This window comes from Cladosporium halotolerans, assembly GCF_011745625.1.
Source record: "Cladosporium halotolerans strain TM138-S3 chromosome Unknown Sca34, whole genome shotgun sequence".
NCBI classification, from domain to species: Eukaryota; Fungi; Ascomycota; class Dothideomycetes; order Cladosporiales; family Cladosporiaceae; genus Cladosporium; species Cladosporium halotolerans.
Genome location: NW_027191485.1, coordinates 18968 through 37897, shown reverse-complemented (window position 1 = coordinate 37897; position 18930 = coordinate 18968). Strand labels below are relative to the sequence as shown.

The 18930-nt window shown below is 59.1% G+C and overlaps 6 protein-coding genes across 6 annotated transcripts; 3 read left to right on the top strand and 3 right to left on the bottom strand.

Annotated features, from left to right (window-relative positions):
* Positions 1-1479: 1479 nt before the first annotated feature.
* Positions 1480-2976, bottom strand: WHR41_07650 (uncharacterized protein; the record flags this gene model as incomplete). Its single annotated transcript, XM_069376254.1, has 1 exon — positions 1480-2976. One exon carries the CDS (start codon positions 2974-2976, stop codon positions 1480-1482), a length of 1497 nt encoding a protein of 498 aa, XP_069226664.1.
* Positions 2977-3190: 214 nt separating this feature from the next.
* Positions 3191-5230, top strand: WHR41_07649 (Eukaryotic translation initiation factor 3 subunit D). The gene is made up of 2 exons (XM_069376253.1): positions 3191-4781; positions 4835-5230. The coding sequence occupies exons 1-2, from the start codon at positions 3328-3330 to the stop codon at positions 5118-5120; spliced, it is 1740 nt and encodes a 579-aa protein (XP_069226608.1). The 5' UTR covers positions 3191-3327; the 3' UTR covers positions 5121-5230.
* Positions 5231-5681: 451 nt separating this feature from the next.
* Positions 5682-8418, top strand: WHR41_07648 (uncharacterized protein; the record flags this gene model as incomplete). The annotated part of the gene is made up of 2 exons (XM_069376252.1): positions 5682-6600; positions 6658-8418. The coding sequence occupies exons 1-2, from the start codon at positions 5752-5754 to the stop codon at positions 8416-8418; spliced, it is 2610 nt and encodes an 869-aa protein (XP_069226609.1). The 5' UTR covers positions 5682-5751.
* Positions 8419-8517: 99 nt separating this feature from the next.
* Positions 8518-10649, bottom strand: WHR41_07647 (uncharacterized protein). Its single transcript, XM_069376251.1, has 4 exons — positions 10145-10649; positions 9077-10093; positions 8954-9020; positions 8518-8892 (listed from the first exon to the last, which is right to left on the bottom strand). Exons 1-4 carry the CDS (start codon positions 10435-10437, stop codon positions 8752-8754), a joined length of 1518 nt encoding a protein of 505 aa, XP_069226615.1. The 5' UTR covers positions 10438-10649; the 3' UTR covers positions 8518-8751.
* Positions 10650-11039: 390 nt separating this feature from the next.
* On the bottom strand, positions 11040-12775 carry WHR41_07646 (uncharacterized protein). Its single transcript, XM_069376250.1, has 3 exons — positions 11746-12775; positions 11479-11694; positions 11040-11425 (listed from the first exon to the last, which is right to left on the bottom strand). The coding sequence occupies exons 1-3, from the start codon at positions 12643-12645 to the stop codon at positions 11183-11185; spliced, it is 1359 nt and encodes a 452-aa protein (XP_069226682.1). The 5' UTR covers positions 12646-12775; the 3' UTR covers positions 11040-11182.
* A 1577-nt stretch (positions 12776-14352) lies between these two features.
* On the top strand, positions 14353-17898 carry WHR41_07645 (uncharacterized protein; the record flags this gene model as incomplete). Its single annotated transcript, XM_069376249.1, has 1 exon — positions 14353-17898. The coding sequence occupies one exon, from the start codon at positions 14353-14355 to the stop codon at positions 17896-17898; it is 3546 nt and encodes a 1181-aa protein (XP_069226613.1).
* Between the last annotated feature and the right edge of the window lie 1032 nt (positions 17899-18930).

The following is an 18930-nucleotide window of genomic DNA, read 5'->3' as shown; positions in this document are numbered from 1 at the left end:
TCATATCAGCACGCATCGTCGCCCGCGCCTACGACCGGGCCACCGAGACGCCGGCGCCCGCACGCGTGTCCAGAGGCACGCAGACCGACGGTAATTATACCCCTTCCCACGTCCGTACCTATTCCCGCTCACCAGACAAAGCGACTGCCCCGACGACCACAACGCCGGTCAAGAGGCTGTCGGCAATCGCAGCGCCCTCCAAGCTCAGCGCCGAGCGGAGCACCAACAACGATGGTAAGTCAAACGTTGGTGAGAGTGACAAGGCTGTGGCTCTGGGCAAAGAGCACACAGACAATGGGCCACAGGCAGCGCGGGTTGGACAGCAGAGCGGCAAAGGTAGCCGTGTAATGATTGCGAAGCGTCCGGCCGCGAGACTAGTGAAGCTCATCGAAAACGCGGCTCCCCAAGGCGATAGCGCACCCGGAACCTCTGGCTTGAACGTGTCCACGGTAGGCAAAAAGGCCAGCGCTGAGGAGAAGCCAAAGAGCGCAGCAACCGGCGGTGACAATAGATCACCCGCAGCCGAATGGACCCTCCGTGTAGCAGGACACCAGCAGGGAGACACCCGTGTAGCGAAGACTACCCAGGAAATGCCAGAGTTCGGAATCCAGCAAGCCATCAGTGCCACCGCAGCTATGACACGCAAGTTTGAGTACCCAAGAGACATTGCCCGCAGAGCGCTAGCCGACGCTTTCGACGAGAGAGAATTAGCCAGGCAGAGGCTAAACAACGCTTTTTCCATTGCCCGGTCCGTCGAGTTCGGTGAGAAGGCCAAGTTCTACAAGCAACAGCGCAAGGCCCTAGCGAACATGATGCCCTTGGGGCTGCTCAACGACGAAGATGAGGCCAGGTTCCCGTACCTAGGATCCATGGACACCAAGCCGCCACCGGTAAGTGGATGCCTGAACACTTTTGCAAATTTCATCCACTGACACTTGATAGAAGCCCACCAAGCCTGCCCCTATGCAGACTCCGCCAGTCATGAGGCACACAACTCTCCACGAACCCGCATCCTCTTACTCTTCACCCCGCAAAGACATGGAATCGATGACCGCCAAGACCAAGAAGGCCTATCAGGTGCTGTTGCAGACCACGAAGATGGCCCAGAAGACATGTGGCGCTTGCAAGAGCGACGTTTGCAAGAACTCACACCCTGCCGCGAAGCACGCGAAGATCGAGGCTGCACATGACTATTACCGGAAGAACCGCTCAAATCTCGTTGAAGCTCATGGTGGAGCTGACTTACCTGAAAACTTGGCTGCGCAGTTTCCCGAGGTTCATGTCTGCTGAGGGAAAGAGAGGCTGATTCTGATTGCTGCTAATTCGATGATGGGTGGCTTGGAAAAGGTCTAGCCGTGATACCCCTGGAAACTGAGAAGGAATGAGAAAGCACCCAATGCGCATCAATGCATTGGAGTCTAGAACGAACTGCTCCATAGCTGCGTCAATGACCACAAAACTCCACTCAATTCGTAACGTCTACTTACTCTCATCCACACGTCTCATTTGCACAACAACCTCCCCATCCGCATCGACCCACCTCAACCCCAGCTTCCGCACCTTACTCTTGCTAGCCACATACAGCAGCAAATAAACATGCCTCACCACCTCCCCCCAACAAAACACCCTCACAACCAGCCCGCCAACTTCCCGCTCGCACCACACGCCCCACCCCGCTCTCCCCGGCTCAATGATCTTCGCCAGATACGCAAAGAACTCAACCCGTAATTGCATAGGCCAGGACGCGATGTCGAACGTCCAGCAGCCGCGCTCCGATTGTCGCAGCTCGCGGGCGACGGAGACGGGTTTGTAGCTTTGGCGGAGGTTGGGGTTTTCGCTGAGGTATTCGAGGGAGTCTGTGATGTGGGTCTCGAAGGGCTTGAGGGAGGGTTCGGGCGGGGGAGGGCGGATGGAGGTTGGAAGGGCGGAGAGCGCAGCTGTCTCTTGGTCGAGGGCCGGGGCTTCTCGGTCTGTATTATCTGGAGGGGCGAGCTTTTTGGCATGGGCGTCAGCGTCGGCTGCAGATTGGCTGGGCTCTTGTGCTAGAGTCGGATCGCGCTCCTTGTGGAAGGCTTCGACTGCCACGGGTTGATCGGGCAGTTGAGTGTGGGTCTCCCGCGGCCCTGACGCAGAACTCGATTGCTTGAGCGGAGATGGGCCCGGGTCGCTGACGGACCGCTGGACGCTTTGCTGCTTGTTCCTTGAGCTGCCCGATGTGATCTCGCTCAGGGAGTAGGTACTGGGCAACTCCGATGTGACATCGTTGTTGGAAAGGGAGTGGCTTTCATTTGCGAGACCGATCGGCTCGCCCTGCGCAGTCCCCCTCTCGGTGGCTGTTGCGTCGCCCACGAATCCAACGGCCAATCCGCCATCCTCTCGAAGTGGTACATATAATGGTGAAGATTTTCTGTTCGTCAAGAAAAGCCGTCGGTTGTCCTCGCTTAGTCGTGGTTTTTTTGTCGACCTATCCAGTATCGGCGATTTGAGATACGAGGATTGACTAGGGACGTGGTGAGACGAATCGCTTCCATCGTCTCTAGCTGAAGTGCTCTGGCGATCATCGCTTTTAGGCTCTTCAGATCGCCTTGTACCTTGCTGAGGGGCGTGTTCAGGGCGCTTGAAAGGAGTCGGAGGAGTACGGCGCGATGGCGCAAACAATTGGCTTTCCAGCGCAATGTATCCAAGTTGAGTTTCCTCTAAGAAAGTTGTCGAGTCGTAGTGCATGCCTGTCGCATCATCTGGAACTCTATCCAGCAATTTTCGCGTATCCAAGTCTGTTGAGCTCACAGGCTCTTCCGCACATAATGATGGCAACACTCCATCATTTGCTGAGATGGAGCCATCAATGGAACGTATCACATGTTTCGTCTTTGGGATGAAGCCGCCGTATGCGTTGGCCTGCGCTTTGAATCTCTCATCAACTTTCCTTGAGCTGGGAGCGGCGGCATGCACGCGCAGGTCTATGCGGGTCACCATTCCTCGACCCGCGATCATTCAAAGCAGCCATGGCAGGCTGGGGTCATCTGCGTCGACTGAGTGAGAGCACAGATGCTTTCACGTAAGGACCAGCCACCGACGTTCTGATTGGCGTAGCTGCCACGATGATAGATATACTTTCGTTGCTTTATATGAATATTGCAGAAGGAGGGAGTGGCACTTAGGTCAACTCGAGACGACGCTGTAATTAGACTGTCGGATGCTCCCGCAGTCCTGCCCCACATCGCGGGTCGCGCCAAGCAAGAATTTGGAAATCGACGAGGGAAAAGCGACAGCACGACGAGGCCACCGAACATTTGGAGAGCAAGGACCATTCCGACAATCGACAATATGGCCGCCTTCGAATCGCTCCGCGACTTGGTCAACTCGCTCCCGTCGACCGACTCGGCTTGGGGTCCCCCGACCACCAGCGAGACCACTCTCGATGGCGTTCCGTATGCGCCGTTTTCCAAGGGCGACAAGCTAGGTCGCATGGCCGACTGGACTTCCGAGGGCAAGGACAGCGCGCGCGGCGGTAGGCAACAATACCAGCAGAGGTACCGCGACCAGATCTACGGCGCCGGCGGCCTCCAGACCGTTTTCAACATCGAGGGCCAGAACGAGGAGGGCAGCTTCTCTCTCGTCGACCGTTCCCAGACATCGACTCGCGGCAGAGGATTTGGCGGCAGAGGAAGCGCTGTCTTCCGTGGTAGGGGACAGCGCGGAGGCCAGGTTGGCCGTGGCGGCAGGGGCGGCACCTTCCAGCGCGTTGGTGGCGCACGCGGCGGACAGCAGGGTTACGACTCTCGCGGCGGCCGTGGCGGTGGACGTGGTGGCAGGAGGTTCGGCTGGAAAGACTGGGACAAGCCTCAGCGCAACCGCGAGGCTTCCGTCCAGCCCAAGGACTCTTGGCGCGTGCTCGAGGAGATCGACTTCAGCCGTCTCCTCAAGCTCAACCTCGACACTGGTGATGGTGAGGACATCGAAGACCACGGTTTCCTTTACTACTACGACCGCTCCTACGACAAGCAGCCTGGCGCCCCTACAAGCATTAAGAAGCTGGGCGTTGAAGACCGTGCGGCATACAATGTTACCACTTCCCACGACCCGGTTATCCAGGAGCTCGCCGAGAGGAACGAGGCCACCGTTTTCGCTACCGACAACATTCTCTCCATGCTCATGTGCTCTCCCCGCAGTGTCTACTCTTGGGACCTCGTGATGGTGAAGCAGGGCAACAAGATCTTCATTGACAAGCGCGAGGGCAGCAGCCTGGACATGGTCACCGTGAACGAGAACGCCGCCGACGCGCCGCTCGAGATCAGCGAGGGCAACAAGGACCAGATCAACGCTCCCGGCGCTCTCAAGGAGGAGGCCACCCACATCAACACCGTCTTCCCCACGCAGGTCGTTCAGGAGTCCGAGAGCAACAAGGTCGACATGACCAACGAGCACCCCTTCTACAACGCCGCCGAGGAGACCGACCCCCCTGCCTCCAAGGCCTACAAGTACCGCCGCTTCGATCTTTCCCTCGGCTCGGACGAGGAGTCTCTTCACCTCGTTGTGCGTACCGAGCTGGACGCCGTTGTGAAGAACAGCATCAGCGGCGAGGACCAGTTCCTTGTCATCAAGGCGCTCAACGAGTTCGACAACAAGGCACAGGGATCTGGCGGTGCCCTGGACTGGAGGACCAAGCTGGCTTCCCAGCGTGGTGCTGTCGTTGCCACCGAGATGAAGAACAACAGCTGCAAGCTCGCTCGCTGGACCACGCAGGCCATCCTGGCCGGCGCCGACCTCATGAAGCTTGGGTAAGTCACGAAAGTATGATCCAGACAATGGCCGATTTCTAACATGCATGCAGTTTCGTCTCCCGTACCAACCCCAAGAGCAACTCCGACCACGTCGTTCTCGGCGTGCTCGGCTACAAGCCGCGCGAGTTTGCCAGCCAGATGAACCTCAACCTCAACAACGGCTGGGCCATCGTGCGCACCTTTGTCGACATGGTCATGCGCGAGGACGACGGCAAGTACGTGCTCGTCAAGGACCCCAACAAGCCCACCATCCGCCTGTACCAGGTCCCTGCGGACACGTTCGAGGAGGACGAGGACGCCGGTGAGATGGGCGGTATCGACGAGCATGATGAGTAAGGTAGACACGATGCATGATCACGGTGTTGAACAGCTCGCCGCAGGATTAGTCGGTTAGCAGCTACGGTTCGAGATGCAAAGAAAATGATAGATCTTTTATTCGTTGCTCGCCTTTGTTGCGTACATGTCCACGTGCCGGGTTCCCGGCGGCTCTGGTGCTTCGTTCCCGCGGGCGCCTGCAGTGCCACGAAGCGCATGCAGAAAGCGCCAATCTGAGTGTGCGCTTATTGCTGTGACACGTTGGTGCTTTTGTCCATGTTGCATCGTGGCGTATCGGCAGCATGGCGCGTCGGGCCAACAGGCGGTGCGGTGCGCTGGAGCCAGTGCGCTGTCCAGAGCGCGGCGGAGCAGGCAGGTGAGGGAGGCTAACTGACTGCATTGTGGCTTAGGGGGGGCTGCGCCTCGTCAAACTACTCCCCGGCGTCCCCTAATTCTAATGAGACCCTGCCTCGCCCACCGTCCATCCGTGCTTCTGGCCCGCCATATGCCTCTGTAAAGCGTTATTCCCTCGAGCCAAAAATGCTTCCTTGACAAGCCACAGCCAACCGGGCAAGCGCCCACGCGACATGAGACATAGCGCGGCGTCACGCGCTCAGTATCTACGCCCCTTGCACCTCCGGCATCGTCGCCCATGACTTCTCCCACTATTCTCGTCGCCGGCGCCGTCTCGTACGATTACCTGGTCTATCAAATGCACGCCCAACACCCGCAGAGGGCGAAGCGCGGTGGCCTCGAGCACGATGACGCCGCCAGCATAGTCGTGCGCAGCGGCGGTGCTGAGCTCGTCGCCAACCTGCTCACCGCCGGGGCTGCCGACCACGGCCTCGAAGTCCTCGGCCCTGTGGCGCAGTCGAACGGTACGAGCAACTCTTTGAAAAGCAATGCGTCCACGCTGGTCGACTTGGAAGCAAGTGCGCCCTCGCTGCCTGGATCCCCGCCAGGCCTCCACGTTGTCCGCCTCCGCCATATCGGACAGACCTCTTCCTGGCAAGCACCTTTGATCGACCAGGCTGAGGTCACGGCTCCGATTGCTGCAGTCATCTCCGGCTCAGGCAGCGACTTGCACGACGTCGAGTCGGCCGTCGACCTGCTCCAGCGCGTGCGCCCTCGATATATCGTCCACCACATGACAAGGCCTCTCGCCACCGGCAAACTCTGGGACGTGATTCGGAACGGTCCTCTGACGAGCGGTGGAATCCCTGAGCTGGACCACCTGGTCGTCATAGTCGACGCCGACGACCTTCGTGCCGAAGGTATTAATTTGAGTCGGTCTTTGTCCTGGGAAACAACTTCGGAGGACTTCGTGCGAAATCTTGGGTCAAACGGACGGCTTGACACGCTGGTCACGTGTCCTAATTTGATTGTGAGGTTCGGCAACGAGGGGGTTATTCATCACCGTGGACGAGACGCTGTGAACCCGAGGCTCTACTTCCATCCGAGGAAGATGGAATGCGACACGGCCACTAGCGCGCCGCAAATGGTAAGTATCAAGGCAGGCAATCAGTGTCCGTCGATGTGTTGGCTGACGGTGATATAGCTTGGTTTGGCATCAGCATTTACCGCTGCATTTGCGCTTGGGTTTGCTGACGCCGTCAACCCAAACGTCGACAGGGGCATCCGGCTAGGCATTTCTGCCGCTCGCGGCCTCGCCGACCTTGGCTTTACTCAGAACAAAATCGATCAAACACCAGACTACCCTATAACAGAGGTCATGTCGAATCTGAAAGCAGACACAGCACTAACAACGGCAAGCATACCTTCCAGCAAAATCAGCATTGGAGAGAAGTGGTCATTATTCGAGAGCCTCACAGGAGACCCAGCCGAACTCGCAAGGCAGGTCATTACTCTCGGATCAGAGAAAGCGCTCTCAAGATGTCCCGTGCGGAGATTCGGCGACCTTGTCAGCGTGGAGCGAGCAGAGCAGGAACGTCTTGAGGCTGTCATCGACATTATAGAGGAGCGCATAGCATCCAACGCTACTACACCCACATGCATCGGCGTATTTGGACCCGTGGGGTCCGGAAAGACATTCACAGCAACTAACCTAGCGGATCACATTGGGAGAGACCGCGATTACACCAAATTCACATTCGATGGGCGATCAACGAAGGAAGAGCAATTCCTGGCTGCTTGCCACGCTATCCGAGACGCCGCCGCGACTGGAAGTCTGCCAATGGTGATATTCGAGAACTTCGGCGCGGTCTTGGAACCAGAAAACCCCATGCTCAACGCGTTCATGACTCTCGTCGCCAGCGGCACTTTCATCGACGCAGGCAATGAAAGAAACCTTGGCCACGCCGTCCTGTTCTTCTCAATGGATCAAGAAATCACAGACTCCGACTCCGCTCCCACACCCGTAGCAACCGAATTCGCCCTCCGCCGAAGGCCCACCACCCCCTCAGCAGCAGAATGGAACAAGATGTACGGCGCGGACGAATCTCCCCTCCTCGACTCCCTCCACGGCGTCATCAACATCCTCGGCCCCAACAGCACCGGCAAAGAGGACCGCATGTTCCACATCCGCCGCGCCCTCATGCTCCGCCACATAATCACGCGCACCCACCCGCACATGCTCGTCAACAACACCCTCAACTTCGACGACGCCGTCCTGCACGCCCTCCTCCTCACCCCCCGCTTCAAGCAAGGCCTGCGCTCCCTCGCCAAAATCATCAGCACCAGCCGCCTCTCCGCCCGCACCAAATTCGCCATCTCCGCCCTGCCCCCCGAAGAGCAGATCCAACTCCACGTCGACGGCCGCGTCTTCATGTCCTTCCTGCGCAGCCCCAAGCTCCCGCCCGCCCTCCGCGAGCGCCTCGCCCACGGCCTCTTCGAAACCTACAAGCGCCAGCGCGAGCGCATGGCGCACGACGAGCCCGCGCGCGCCGCCCTGCGCGCCGACCGCAGCTACTGCGACTGGGAGGACCTGTCCGGCGAATTGAAAGAAAGCACCCGCGCGCAAGCCGACGACATCCCGCGCAAGTTGCGCGCGACGGGCTGCTTCATGCTGAACGACGGGGTGGGCGCGGAGCCGCGCGGCGAGCCGCTGGAACTGGTCAGGGCGTTCGGCGAGCAGGACCTGCTGATGCTGAGCGAGATGGAGCACGAGCGGTTCAACGCGGAGCGGCTGCAGAGGCAGTGGCGCATGGGGCCGCGGAACGGCAAGCAGCGCACGACGCCGTTCCTGGTGCCCTGGCGGGATCTGACGCAGGAGTGGAAGGATGTCGATACGGTGATGGTGGAATGCGTGCCGGGGATCTTGGAGGGGGCCGGGTGGAGGGTTTATAGGATGAGGGAGTAGGGTTGGGGAGTCTTGGGGGAGGGGGAAGGGTGGGGGAGCTTGGACGTTGATGTCGTGGTATTTTTAGTGGTCGTGTGAAGGTACCATCTGGGGACGAGCTCTTTTGTGAGCAGGCAAGGCTTTGATACTCATCACAATCATATTTACATTTTTGCAGACCTCACATTACTTCGTCTGATTCACTTCGAAGCAAGGCAAAGAGTTGACGTCGCGACAAACAATACACACAAACACCCCCAGATCCGGAATTTTCCATAGCTTGCAAACATCATCACGAGATTTTTCTCTGCACAAAATGTCTGACGACAAAGACTCGTCCCCCTTCTCCTTCGCTCAACCCTGCCTCCTCCTCCGCATCCCCACATCGAAACCCAGCGGCTTGCGCAGGAAGCCCTCGCGCGTCTCGAGCACCTTCTGGTACGGCTCGAACTCGTAGCGGCGGAAGACGGTCGAGACGATGAGGGAGAGCTCCATCTGGTCGTGGCAAGTTAGTTCGTTGGACTTTTGGGAAGGTAAAGATGAGGGAGTTCCATACCTCGGCGACGTTGCGGCCGACGCAGGAGCGCGGGCCGTAGGAGAAGGGGATGAAGGCGCCCTTTTGTCTGTGACGAGTGTTAGCGAGGTGTTACTTCTTTCGATAGATGGATGCTTTGCGTACCTCTCAGTGACCTTCTCCCAGCGCTCCGGCCGGAACTCGTCCGCGTCCTTGCCCCAGATCTCCTTGCTGTGGTGCATGGTGTATGCCGGGACGCTGAGCACGGTGCCCTGCGGGAAATGGTGGCCGGTGATGTCAACGCCCGGGCCGGGAGGGACAGTGCGAGGCAGGCCTTGGCTGGAGGTGCTGTGGATGCGGAGGGTCTCCTGGATGACCATGTCGAGGTAGGGGAGGTTCTTGACCTGCTCGTAGCTCGGGACGTCGTCGGAAGGCAGGGCCTCGTCGAGCTCGGCCTGGAGTTTCTTGACGCAGGCCGGGTGCTGGAGCATGTGGAAGAGCAGGGCGCAGGAGGTGTTGGAGGTGGTGTCGGAGCCGGCGATGAGCTGCGTGAGGGCCTCGGCCGTGAGCTCGGCGCGGCCGAGCTTGTTGCCGTTCTCGTCTTTGCCTTCCATGAGGCGGGCGAGGAGGTCGACGCGGTTGATCTCGCCGCGCTCAGCGGCTTCGAGGCGCTGGTTGACGCGGGCGATGGCGATGCCGGCGAGGTTCTGGACGGCAGCGACGCCCTTGGTGAAGAAGGGGTCCGGGAGGTACTTGGCGTAGGGCTTGATCCAGGGAATGATGCCGATGGCGTTGGAGACCTCGCCTCTGCGGTTGAGGACTTCGATGGCGGGTGCGTAGGTGGGAGGTGAATCCGGGGTGGCCCTGACTTCGGCGATGTCCTTGCCGTTCTCCAGCATGCCGAAAGGAGCGCCGAAGGCCAGATCACCGATGATATCGAAAGCAACGTAGTTGAACCAGTGCAAGCTGTCCATCCGGTAGAAGCCGCCGTTGGCCTGCTTGCTCAGCTTGTCCCATTGAGAAGCCAGCATCTCCAGGTTGTGGTGGATGTACTGCTCGAACTGACCAATGCTCTTCGCACTGAAGGTGTGCGAGATGGTCTTGCGCTTGCGAGTGTGCTCTGCGCGATCTCTCGTGTTGAAGAGACCACGCTGGATGGAGACAAACGCATCATAGTACTCGCTGGTCTGCGGTCAGTCTGCGTGTTGAGAGATATTGGGAGGGCTAACATACGATTTCAGGAAACCAGTTCCATGGCCATAGATGATAGGGATAGCATCCGGGTCGGCGATTGAGACCTGATTCGGCGTCACCCTCACAAGCTTGCCATACTGCTCATGGGCCTTGTGGACGGTCAAGTAGCGGCGGCAGAGACGGCACTCGTACAGATACCAGAGGTTGGAGAACTTGGCCAGGAAAGGTCCGGGAACATCCTGAATAGACCAATTGCGCAGATACGGGAGGAGCCAGAAGAGCACCGGAAGGGCCAGGAGGGCCCAGGGCGTGAAGATCAAGGACAAGAACATGCCGCCGGCTGTCTCGGACTGGGAGTGGAAGGTCACCGCCTTTGCTGAGTGCCCGCGATTATTCCTCGACAATAGATATACCTTGGCAGAGAAGTGAGGTGGTGTTGCTCGCGCGGCGGAGTAATGTATTTTATGCCATTCGCGCGCGCGAACTTCGGTTAGGGCAGACAGGCCGAGAGGGCATCCCGTTCGTGTGCACCCCACCAGGCGTTGCTCCCAAGGCCGTCGATGGGCCGCCTTCAAGCGTTGCACCTCCGCATCGCTGCCCCGCAGTTCAACACCCGCGCTGCTTCCCGCGCCTTCGACCGAGAATCGGTGCTGGATATAGCCTTGCCGGCCTCCATACCGAAGCTTTTCTTGACATCCGCCCCAGACTGCCTTGCCCATTTGCGTGGGGTTGGTTCCGCGATGTGACTACAGAGTGTGGGCTTTTAGGGCAATGCTGGGGTTTGTAGGCACGATGATGGAATTCCGCGCTTCACGGCTTGTGGTCCCAATGGGCGGGAGGTCTGTCCGTAATCTGGTAAAATGTTCACGTACACAGGGCTGCTGATGGCATGAAGGGCGCATTCCTCAAGTTCCGCGAAACGCAAACATCCCATCCCGTGGTGGCAGCACAACGAGGGATTGCATGTGCTTTCCATATATTCCTAATCAGAACTCGCGAATGCTTCGTATGTTCAAGGTCATAATCTATCCAACCCCCAAGCCCGGCATTCCACCGTCTACACCACACTTCTCATTTTCACCAAGTCATAGTCGTCGCGCTCCTCACCCTCAACTTCAGCTCCTTCTCGACGTCCTTCAAGCCCTGCTCGTGCCTTACCTTATACCGCTCCTGCGAGAACTTGTGCCACCATACCCACAAGCCGTACACCGCGACCGTAACGGGCACGGTGACGGCAAAGAAGATCCACAGGTTCGGCGACGCGATCGGATCGCCCGGGGCCGGGTTGAAGGTGAAGGCGTCGTTCATGCTGAAGAAGGACTGCAACGTGACTGTCAGCAGAGATTGTAGAGAGGGATGGGAAAGGAACGTACGGCTATGGCGGTGCCTGGAAGGAAAGTGAGGGTCAGGACGGCGATGGTCTTCATGGCGGCGCTGTCCTGGCGGGTCTCCTCGGCGACCTGCGCGGTGGCCTTAGCGAGCTCGATGTTGAGCAGGTTGTCGCGCCGGGACTCCTCGGCGATCTTGCGCGAGCTCTGCGCGATCTCGATGTTGAGCCTGTTGTCGCGCTGGATGATGAAGTTCGTGATCTGCGCTTGTCAGTATGGACATCCCTTCCGACAGTATCGGGACGACTTTACCGTTTTGGACTGATTCTTGATCCTCCTAGGAATAATCTCCAGATCCACGCGCACCTGCTCGGCATACCGCATCTGCTGGTCGACCTTCTCCTGCATGTCCTCTATATAGCTCGTGCCGCCCTCCCACAGCGTCGTCCATATCCGGTAGTACTCTTCGAAGTACTTTTTGAGATTACTGCCGAGCTCTGTCTCAAAGTTCGAGCGCCGCTGCAGCCGCAGGTGCTCGATGTTGAACCGGTTCAGCAGCTTGTAGTCGCCGTTCTCCTCGAGAGAGATATCGCCGTCCGCGAGCCGGATCTCCGTGGCGGTGATGTCGCGCGAGAGAGTCTGCACCTGCCGCAGGGTCTCGTCGACGTGCTGGACAAGAATGTTGAAGGGCAGGATGGCGAAGTCGCGGGGCACTTTTGGGTGCTTGTTTTCGTACGGGACGTCTGCCAGCAAGGCGTTGAGCGAGAAGGTCTCGTCCGAGCAGTAGAAGCCGCCGCATTGGAAGACATCCCTCACGAGTGACAATGAACAAAAAGACCCGCCGTCCCGGGGTGTCTGCAGCATGAACGTCAGGGTATTGTGAGACGTCAAGGCCGCCGAGCCGCCACCGTCTCGTTTCCAGAGGTGCTCGTACTCGTCCGAGATCCAGCGTTCCTTCTTCACGATATCGCGCACCTCCTTGCCCATGGGCAGTGGCGGGGCGTCCGCATTTTTGCGCGCGGCCGGAGCGTCGGCGACCAGCAGCTTGAAGCGGACGGTGCTGTCGTCGTAGCTGCGGTCGATCTTGTGGTTGACGAGGAACTCGTCGTCGTCCAAGTCCCGCAACGGCCGCTCTTTGATCTGTGGCGGGAAGCGCCAGTTGTTGTGGCCCAGCTCCGAGTCGGAGATGGTGAACTTGCGGAGCGGTGTCATCGCGCCGGCTGCGGTTGGCGACAGCGCGGCGATAGCGAGTTGCGCACTGCTCTCGCCGGGGCAAGTTGATACATCTACAAGAGTGAGGTCTGAATGCGCAATATGCTAGAGCTCGCATAAGGAGGAAACCGACATGCAGATCTACCTTCTACTCCCCCAAGCGCCTGGGGCGCGAAATGTCGGTCGGCACTATCGTGCTACTACTGTACAAGGGCCTGCTGCACTCCGCAGACCAGATGGGCGCACGCACGCACAGAGACGCACAGTGCGGTTCCAGGCCGGTCAGCTCGCAGAGTCTAAAGCGCACGCTACGGTGCACCCGCGTCTGCAGATGCGGGTAGCCGGCCATTGGTCTATCGTCGGGGCGTGCAGCTGGGTGCACGGCGGACAGGACGCAGGCCCAGGACCTCTTGCAAGCCACCTTGCCAGCGCGAGCCGCGGCTGTGGCCATGGCGTGGAGGGGAGTGTGGCCGGCGGGAGAGGAAGGCCGTCGATGGCGGTGATGGCTGGACACGCCCCGGGTGCTTTTTGCGCGGTGGATCTCGTCAGCAGCATGCCTATCAAAGCGAGAGGCGCTAAGCTGTCCATCGGCCAAAGCTTCTGACTCTCCTCGAGAACCCTTTGATCGTTGAGAGCGGACTGTTCATGGCAGAGTAGACTGTCTCTGCGATACCGCTGGATTCGTCGAGTCCATACTCACCAGCAAAGGGGGCATCGATCGCTTGTTGGATGCATGGGCAGCTCTCATTATTAACAGGCGCGGGTGACTTTGGCTAAGAAGAAGCACATGGACCCGTGGGGCAAGAAGCGAGGGCTTTGTTTATCCCGAGCAATCGCGCTGGGCAAGTAAACACACATCATCGCTACATGTAGACGAAAGTGCTCTGAATGACGTCTCCTGCTTCAAGTAGCAGGGAATGCACAGCTGATACCTATATCCTGACTTGCCCTGTGTCTCGGGTACCTCTCCGTCGACTCCCGCCAGCCCCGGATGGTACGATTGAACTCTCGCCTGCGATCTACCGTCTAGCGTTCGATAGCCCCAGCTTCAGCTGGACAGGTACAGCACCGATGTACCTGGATATAGCTGAGCCCACAAGAGCGTATTCAATCGCATGAAACGTCTGAGAAATGAGCACGGCGGCGAATGACGGCTCGTCGCGTGCATAATTCCGGAATAAGACGACGATCGAAGCATCGACGTCCGCGGTCCCCTTGGCCCCCATTCCGCCGCCTGCGCTGCCACGAGACAGCCACGACAGCTTCTCAGCCGCACCGCGCCCAACACGCCTTGCTCGCCTTGCCATTTGTGCGTCACTCGCCCGTCCGCCCTCAGTGGCGGAGCAGCGCATTCTCGACGCTGCACGCTCGGCCGCCCGTGCGCGAGTTCTATTTACCGCAGCGCTGCAAAGCGTTGTGGCTATGTTCCCCCCCAAATCGCACGCCCCATCACGTGTCGACCGGGGGTCCTGTTGACGTCCAGCTCAGGCCCCGTTACGGCGTCGGCGGGCCCGGAAGGCTGCATGCAATGCGAGAGCAGCTGTACATAGCCTGCGCCGGGCGCTGCTCTTCATTCACTGCTTGCTGATCGTAGAATGTCGCTGCCGCTGTTTGTCTCTGCACGGCGGCTCCTCGTAAGCAGCAGCAGCGTAGCACCCTCGCCGTGAACAACCCCCCCGCGTCCCCGTCTGGCTTGAATCCAGACTGATGGAAACTTGGACGATTCCGCCGGACCCGTACCTCGCGCTTGGACTCGAACGACACTGCTCGCCGCGCGAGATCAAGGCGAGGTACTACCAGCTTGCCCGGAGGTACCACCCGAACCGCAACTATGGCTCCGACGAGGCCAAGGCCGCGCTCGCGGGCCACTTCCACCGCATCCACGAGGCCTGGCTGCTGCTGAGCAGACCGGAGCAGCGCGAGCGGTACCTGGAGCTGGTCGAGCTGGCGGAGCTGCAGGATGAGGTGGAGCACAAGCACGTCGAGATGGGCGTGTTCGAGCGCGAGGAGGAGAGCAGCGAGGAGTGGGCTTCCAGCGACGCCGAGGACTACGATCTCACGCATTTGAGCGCCATTCGCCGCGCGAGGAGCCCTATGGGTGACTTTCACTCCGATGCCGAGGATACCGACCGCACGGCTTCTGCGTCTGAAGCTAGGAAAGAGCCTCCTGGTCCGTCGAACCACAAACCTCGTGGAAGAGAGCCCGCTCGGAAGGAGGTACAGCCAATTGCGCCCAGTCGTCGCCCGCAACACAAAAGAGAAGGAAGCGATGCTCAGACGGCCGCGAAGAGACGCAAGAAGCTGGAGAAGTACAAGAAGAAGGAGTTGGAGGCATTCTACCACTATAGGGATGCCATGCTAGCCAAGCTAGGCGCTGAGATGGAAGCAGACCGGACAAGGGCACAATACGAGACGGCAAAGTGGAAGCGCGAGAAGGCCGAAAGTGCTCCTAGAGAGGCTTCTACCCGTGTACGATTGGCACAGCAGATCAACAGAGCTGTGGCGTTGTTCAAGTCGCAGGCAAACTCGCGCCTTCCGCGACGTCCGACTCTCAATCTGCACAAACATATACTTGGCGGTGTCGGAGACTCGCCTCGAGACGGTGACTTCTTGACCGTCAGCAGCCCTACAGCCTCTCGCAATTTAGGCTCTCATTGGAGAGGATGGAGCAACGACATCAGCGGGGACCAGACGAGTAGTGACGACGAGGGAAGCACACACGCAGCAGCGAGGAAGCACCGGCGGACTCCCTCGACTATCTCCGCGAATCGAAAGGTTCCAGATCCAGGGTTCTTATCCCATCGTGCCGCCACAGCGCCCAGCAATGTCCCACAGGTCAATGGGCATCATGAAGATGACCCGAACCCGAAATTCCAACTCCTCGTGAAGCGGCCGACTGGCTTCGAAAGCCCTGTCGATCCACCGGCTCCAGAATCGAGCGATGGCTCTATTTCGCCTTTGTCTGGATCCAGTCGGTCACCCTCACCGCATGCAGTAGGCCACTCGCGCGATCTTGTGCTCTTCTCTCAAGAGCATCACGATGCTGTCCTGGCTGGCGAGCACGCTCACAAGCGGGCGGCGTCTCTGCCCGGCCACCTTAGACACAACTCCGACCCAGACCTCCCGCAACCACGCGGGACAGAATCTATGCTCATCGTCAAGGACATTGGTATGCTCAGGTTCAAGACGACGATCCCCAGAGACCACGTACACAAACTGGAGCTGGCAGACGAAGCACGGCTACTCAAGCCGTCCTCGGATGAGGACCAACATCCCGAGCACCTGTTGCAGAGACTGGCACAACTCGACGTGGACGTAGCGAAGCGTTTCATGGTAAAGCCAGACATCAAGGCGAGCTTCGCTTTCCGCCTGATCTGCAGCAACCGACACTTCGTCCGACAAGCACATCCCTCTTTCATCGCTCTGAGCTACCGCCGTAAGCACATCGTCGAGAAACATCCGGATTATTACACGCTTCCTCTCGAAAGAGAGATGCTTCAGGCCGTCTGGGAAGAGCGCATTTCGGACCACGAAGGTTTGTGGGTGGACCAAATTTGCATCGACCAAGACAGTGATTATGAGAAGACGATTTCAATGTCCGCAATGGACCTTGTCTATCGCAGCGCCAGACTTGTCGTCGTTGCTCTGGACGATCTAGAGTTGAAAGAGCACGAAGGCACGGTGCTTAGGAACCATGTGCTGGAGTACGAGAGCCTCAAGCATGTGGCGCCTAATAAGCGCTTCCGCAGACACCAGCCGCCGTACCTGGACACGCACGAGGATCTGCTGCAAGTGCTGCAAAAGATCCTCTCGTCGTCCTGGTTCCGGCGCGCTTGGTGTAGGCACGAGATGCGGCTTGCTCGCGATCACGTCTTCCTCTTGCCTTGCCGTACTGTCGGTTCGTTCAAGAGAACAGTCCTAAGGCTGACTAGCTCGTGCATTGCGCATCTTCTTGCGCTTGCCACGGAAGTGCCTTTTGATGCGAAGATCGAATTGCTAAAGCCTGCATTGCATGCTTTCTTCCGGGACCGCACACAGCCCACCAGCTCTGGATTGGATGTCAGCTCTCACCATGGCAATTTCACAACGGTAGTAGCCGAGGTGTTCGGTATGGAGGCTGGTGGTGATCCTAGACTTCCTGCAAGCCAGCGCGAAGCAGACGCAAGGCGCGACAAGGTATCCATCATCCTCAACACCATGGAATGCGGCCTGGCACTCCAGCACGACCTCCGATCCTCCCGCGCCGGCATGTCAAAAGAAGACTGCTACTACTCCCTCCTCCTCCTCGCCCTCGCCGCCCGCGACCCGGGCGCTCTCTGCTCCGTCGGCAAACCCATGCACCTCCCGCCTCCCCACACCTCCCACCACACCCCCTCCGCCATCTCCAGCTGGCTCTTCGAACCCACCAACGTCGACGCCGGCCTCAACAACTACAAAACCCTCGACCGCCTCCCGCCCACCCTCCCCCTCACCACCGGCCTCTCCCACGCCGCCCACTACATCCAGCTCGACCTGCACCTCCTCCCCTCCACAAACCTCCACCACGCCCCCTCCGACCCCTCCCTCCTGACCCTCGCCACCTCCTTCCTCGCCACCTGCGAAGCCCGCAAGCTCGGCCGCCACCGCAAGCGCTACCTGCTGCACGACGCCCAGGCCACCGCCTCCTTCGGCCCCATGCGCGAAGTCTACGCCCAGACCCTCGCGTGCGCCTTCGCCGCCGGCCCGGACTGGATCGCGCAGGTCTGCGCCCGCCACGGCGTCTCCCGCTTCAAGCTCGACTTGCAGCCCGCCGTCTGGCTGCTCGTCGCGCTGCGCAGCACCTCGAGCCCCGAGGGCAGCGACTGGCCCAAGACGGACTGGGCCGACCGCGCCGCGGGGTTCCTGATGGACTTCGCCAACTTCCTCGTCATCCGCGGCCTGCCGCAGCGCCAGCTGCGCGCGCCCGAGGCGTGGCGGCCGGTCGTCGCGCGGACGAGGGGCGGCGGCTGCGTGCTGACGTTCAGGCCGCCTGTCGTCGGCGGCGCGGGGGAGATCGCGGCGGCGGTGCCGAGCGTGCTGCTCGATGTGGACTATGTGCATCTCGCGAGGCTGTGGATGCTAGTGCCGAGGCGGGGCGGGGGTTGGACGCTGTGGGGGAAGAGCGTGATGTTTGCGGACGATAGGGGCATGGCGGCGGTGCATTGTGAGGGGGATGAGGGGCAGGTTGTTTTGAGGGGGGAGAGGGTTTTTGGGAGGGGTGGAGGTGAGTTGTGAGTTGGGTTGGGGTTTGCGAGGAGTAGTTCGTGTCTTTGCTTTTTTCTGTTTTTGTTTTTTTGGAGTCGGTGTGAAAGTGAAAGAGTGTGAGTGTGGACATACCCCTGTACCAATAGATTGAGATCGGAGAGAAGGATAGTATTCTTATTCGTATCGTAACCGGATAGTCTTGTGTCCTCGCCCAAGGATTTCCGCTTCAGGCCTGCGTGAGAGAATATGATGCCGCGTAGAGGCACGCAGCTCACTTCCATGTCCGCATGGTAAGCATCTCGTGATTTCATACTCGAGGCATCGTCTAATAATAATTGATCGTGCTACGGCCGTCAGCCATACACTCCAAATCAGACGGTCGGCTATTGAGAGCGATCACGTCGAGCCTCTCGCGACGCTTATCACATGCTTTTGATAGTCTCTGAGACCAGTCTCTCCGACTCACTGCGGTGCTTCCAGTGCGCATAGGCTCTAATGCAGGTCGCAATCATTCGAGAGACAGTGCTCGCCTCCACCGCCGAGCTGCGAAGTCCAGCTCCCCAGTGGTGGTGGCTCAACCTCTGGGCCTGGGTGATCCAGTCCAGGGCGGCACCTGGCACCTGTTGTCGCTGCAGAATTGCTGCGGGACCATTTGCAGCTAGGGGAACGTGATTTCGCAAGAGTCGCACAGGCTGATTTCAATACATGAATGGGGAGCATCACGTCATCTGATGAATTGAGGGTTGTCTAACCCATGGTATTACTGCAATTGGATATAGATGCATTATCAAACGGAGATGTGTCCATTGAGAGGCCTCATGCTAGGGCCTCCTGAATCGCTATCATCTGGTCTGGAAAGTCAGTTTCTCGAATCGCTGGTGGTGCTTTCAGGCACCATAAAGTCAGAAGCAGGGGACGAGCCTATTGAGAGCGGCGGTCTCAGGTCGCCATATTGAGTTAGAATACTAGGGCGTCTCCTCTTTACGGTGGTGCTTTCAGGAGCGCTGGTTTCCAGAACGTCAAATCGCCAAGGAGAGTAAATGTTCAAGGCGTTCTCATTAT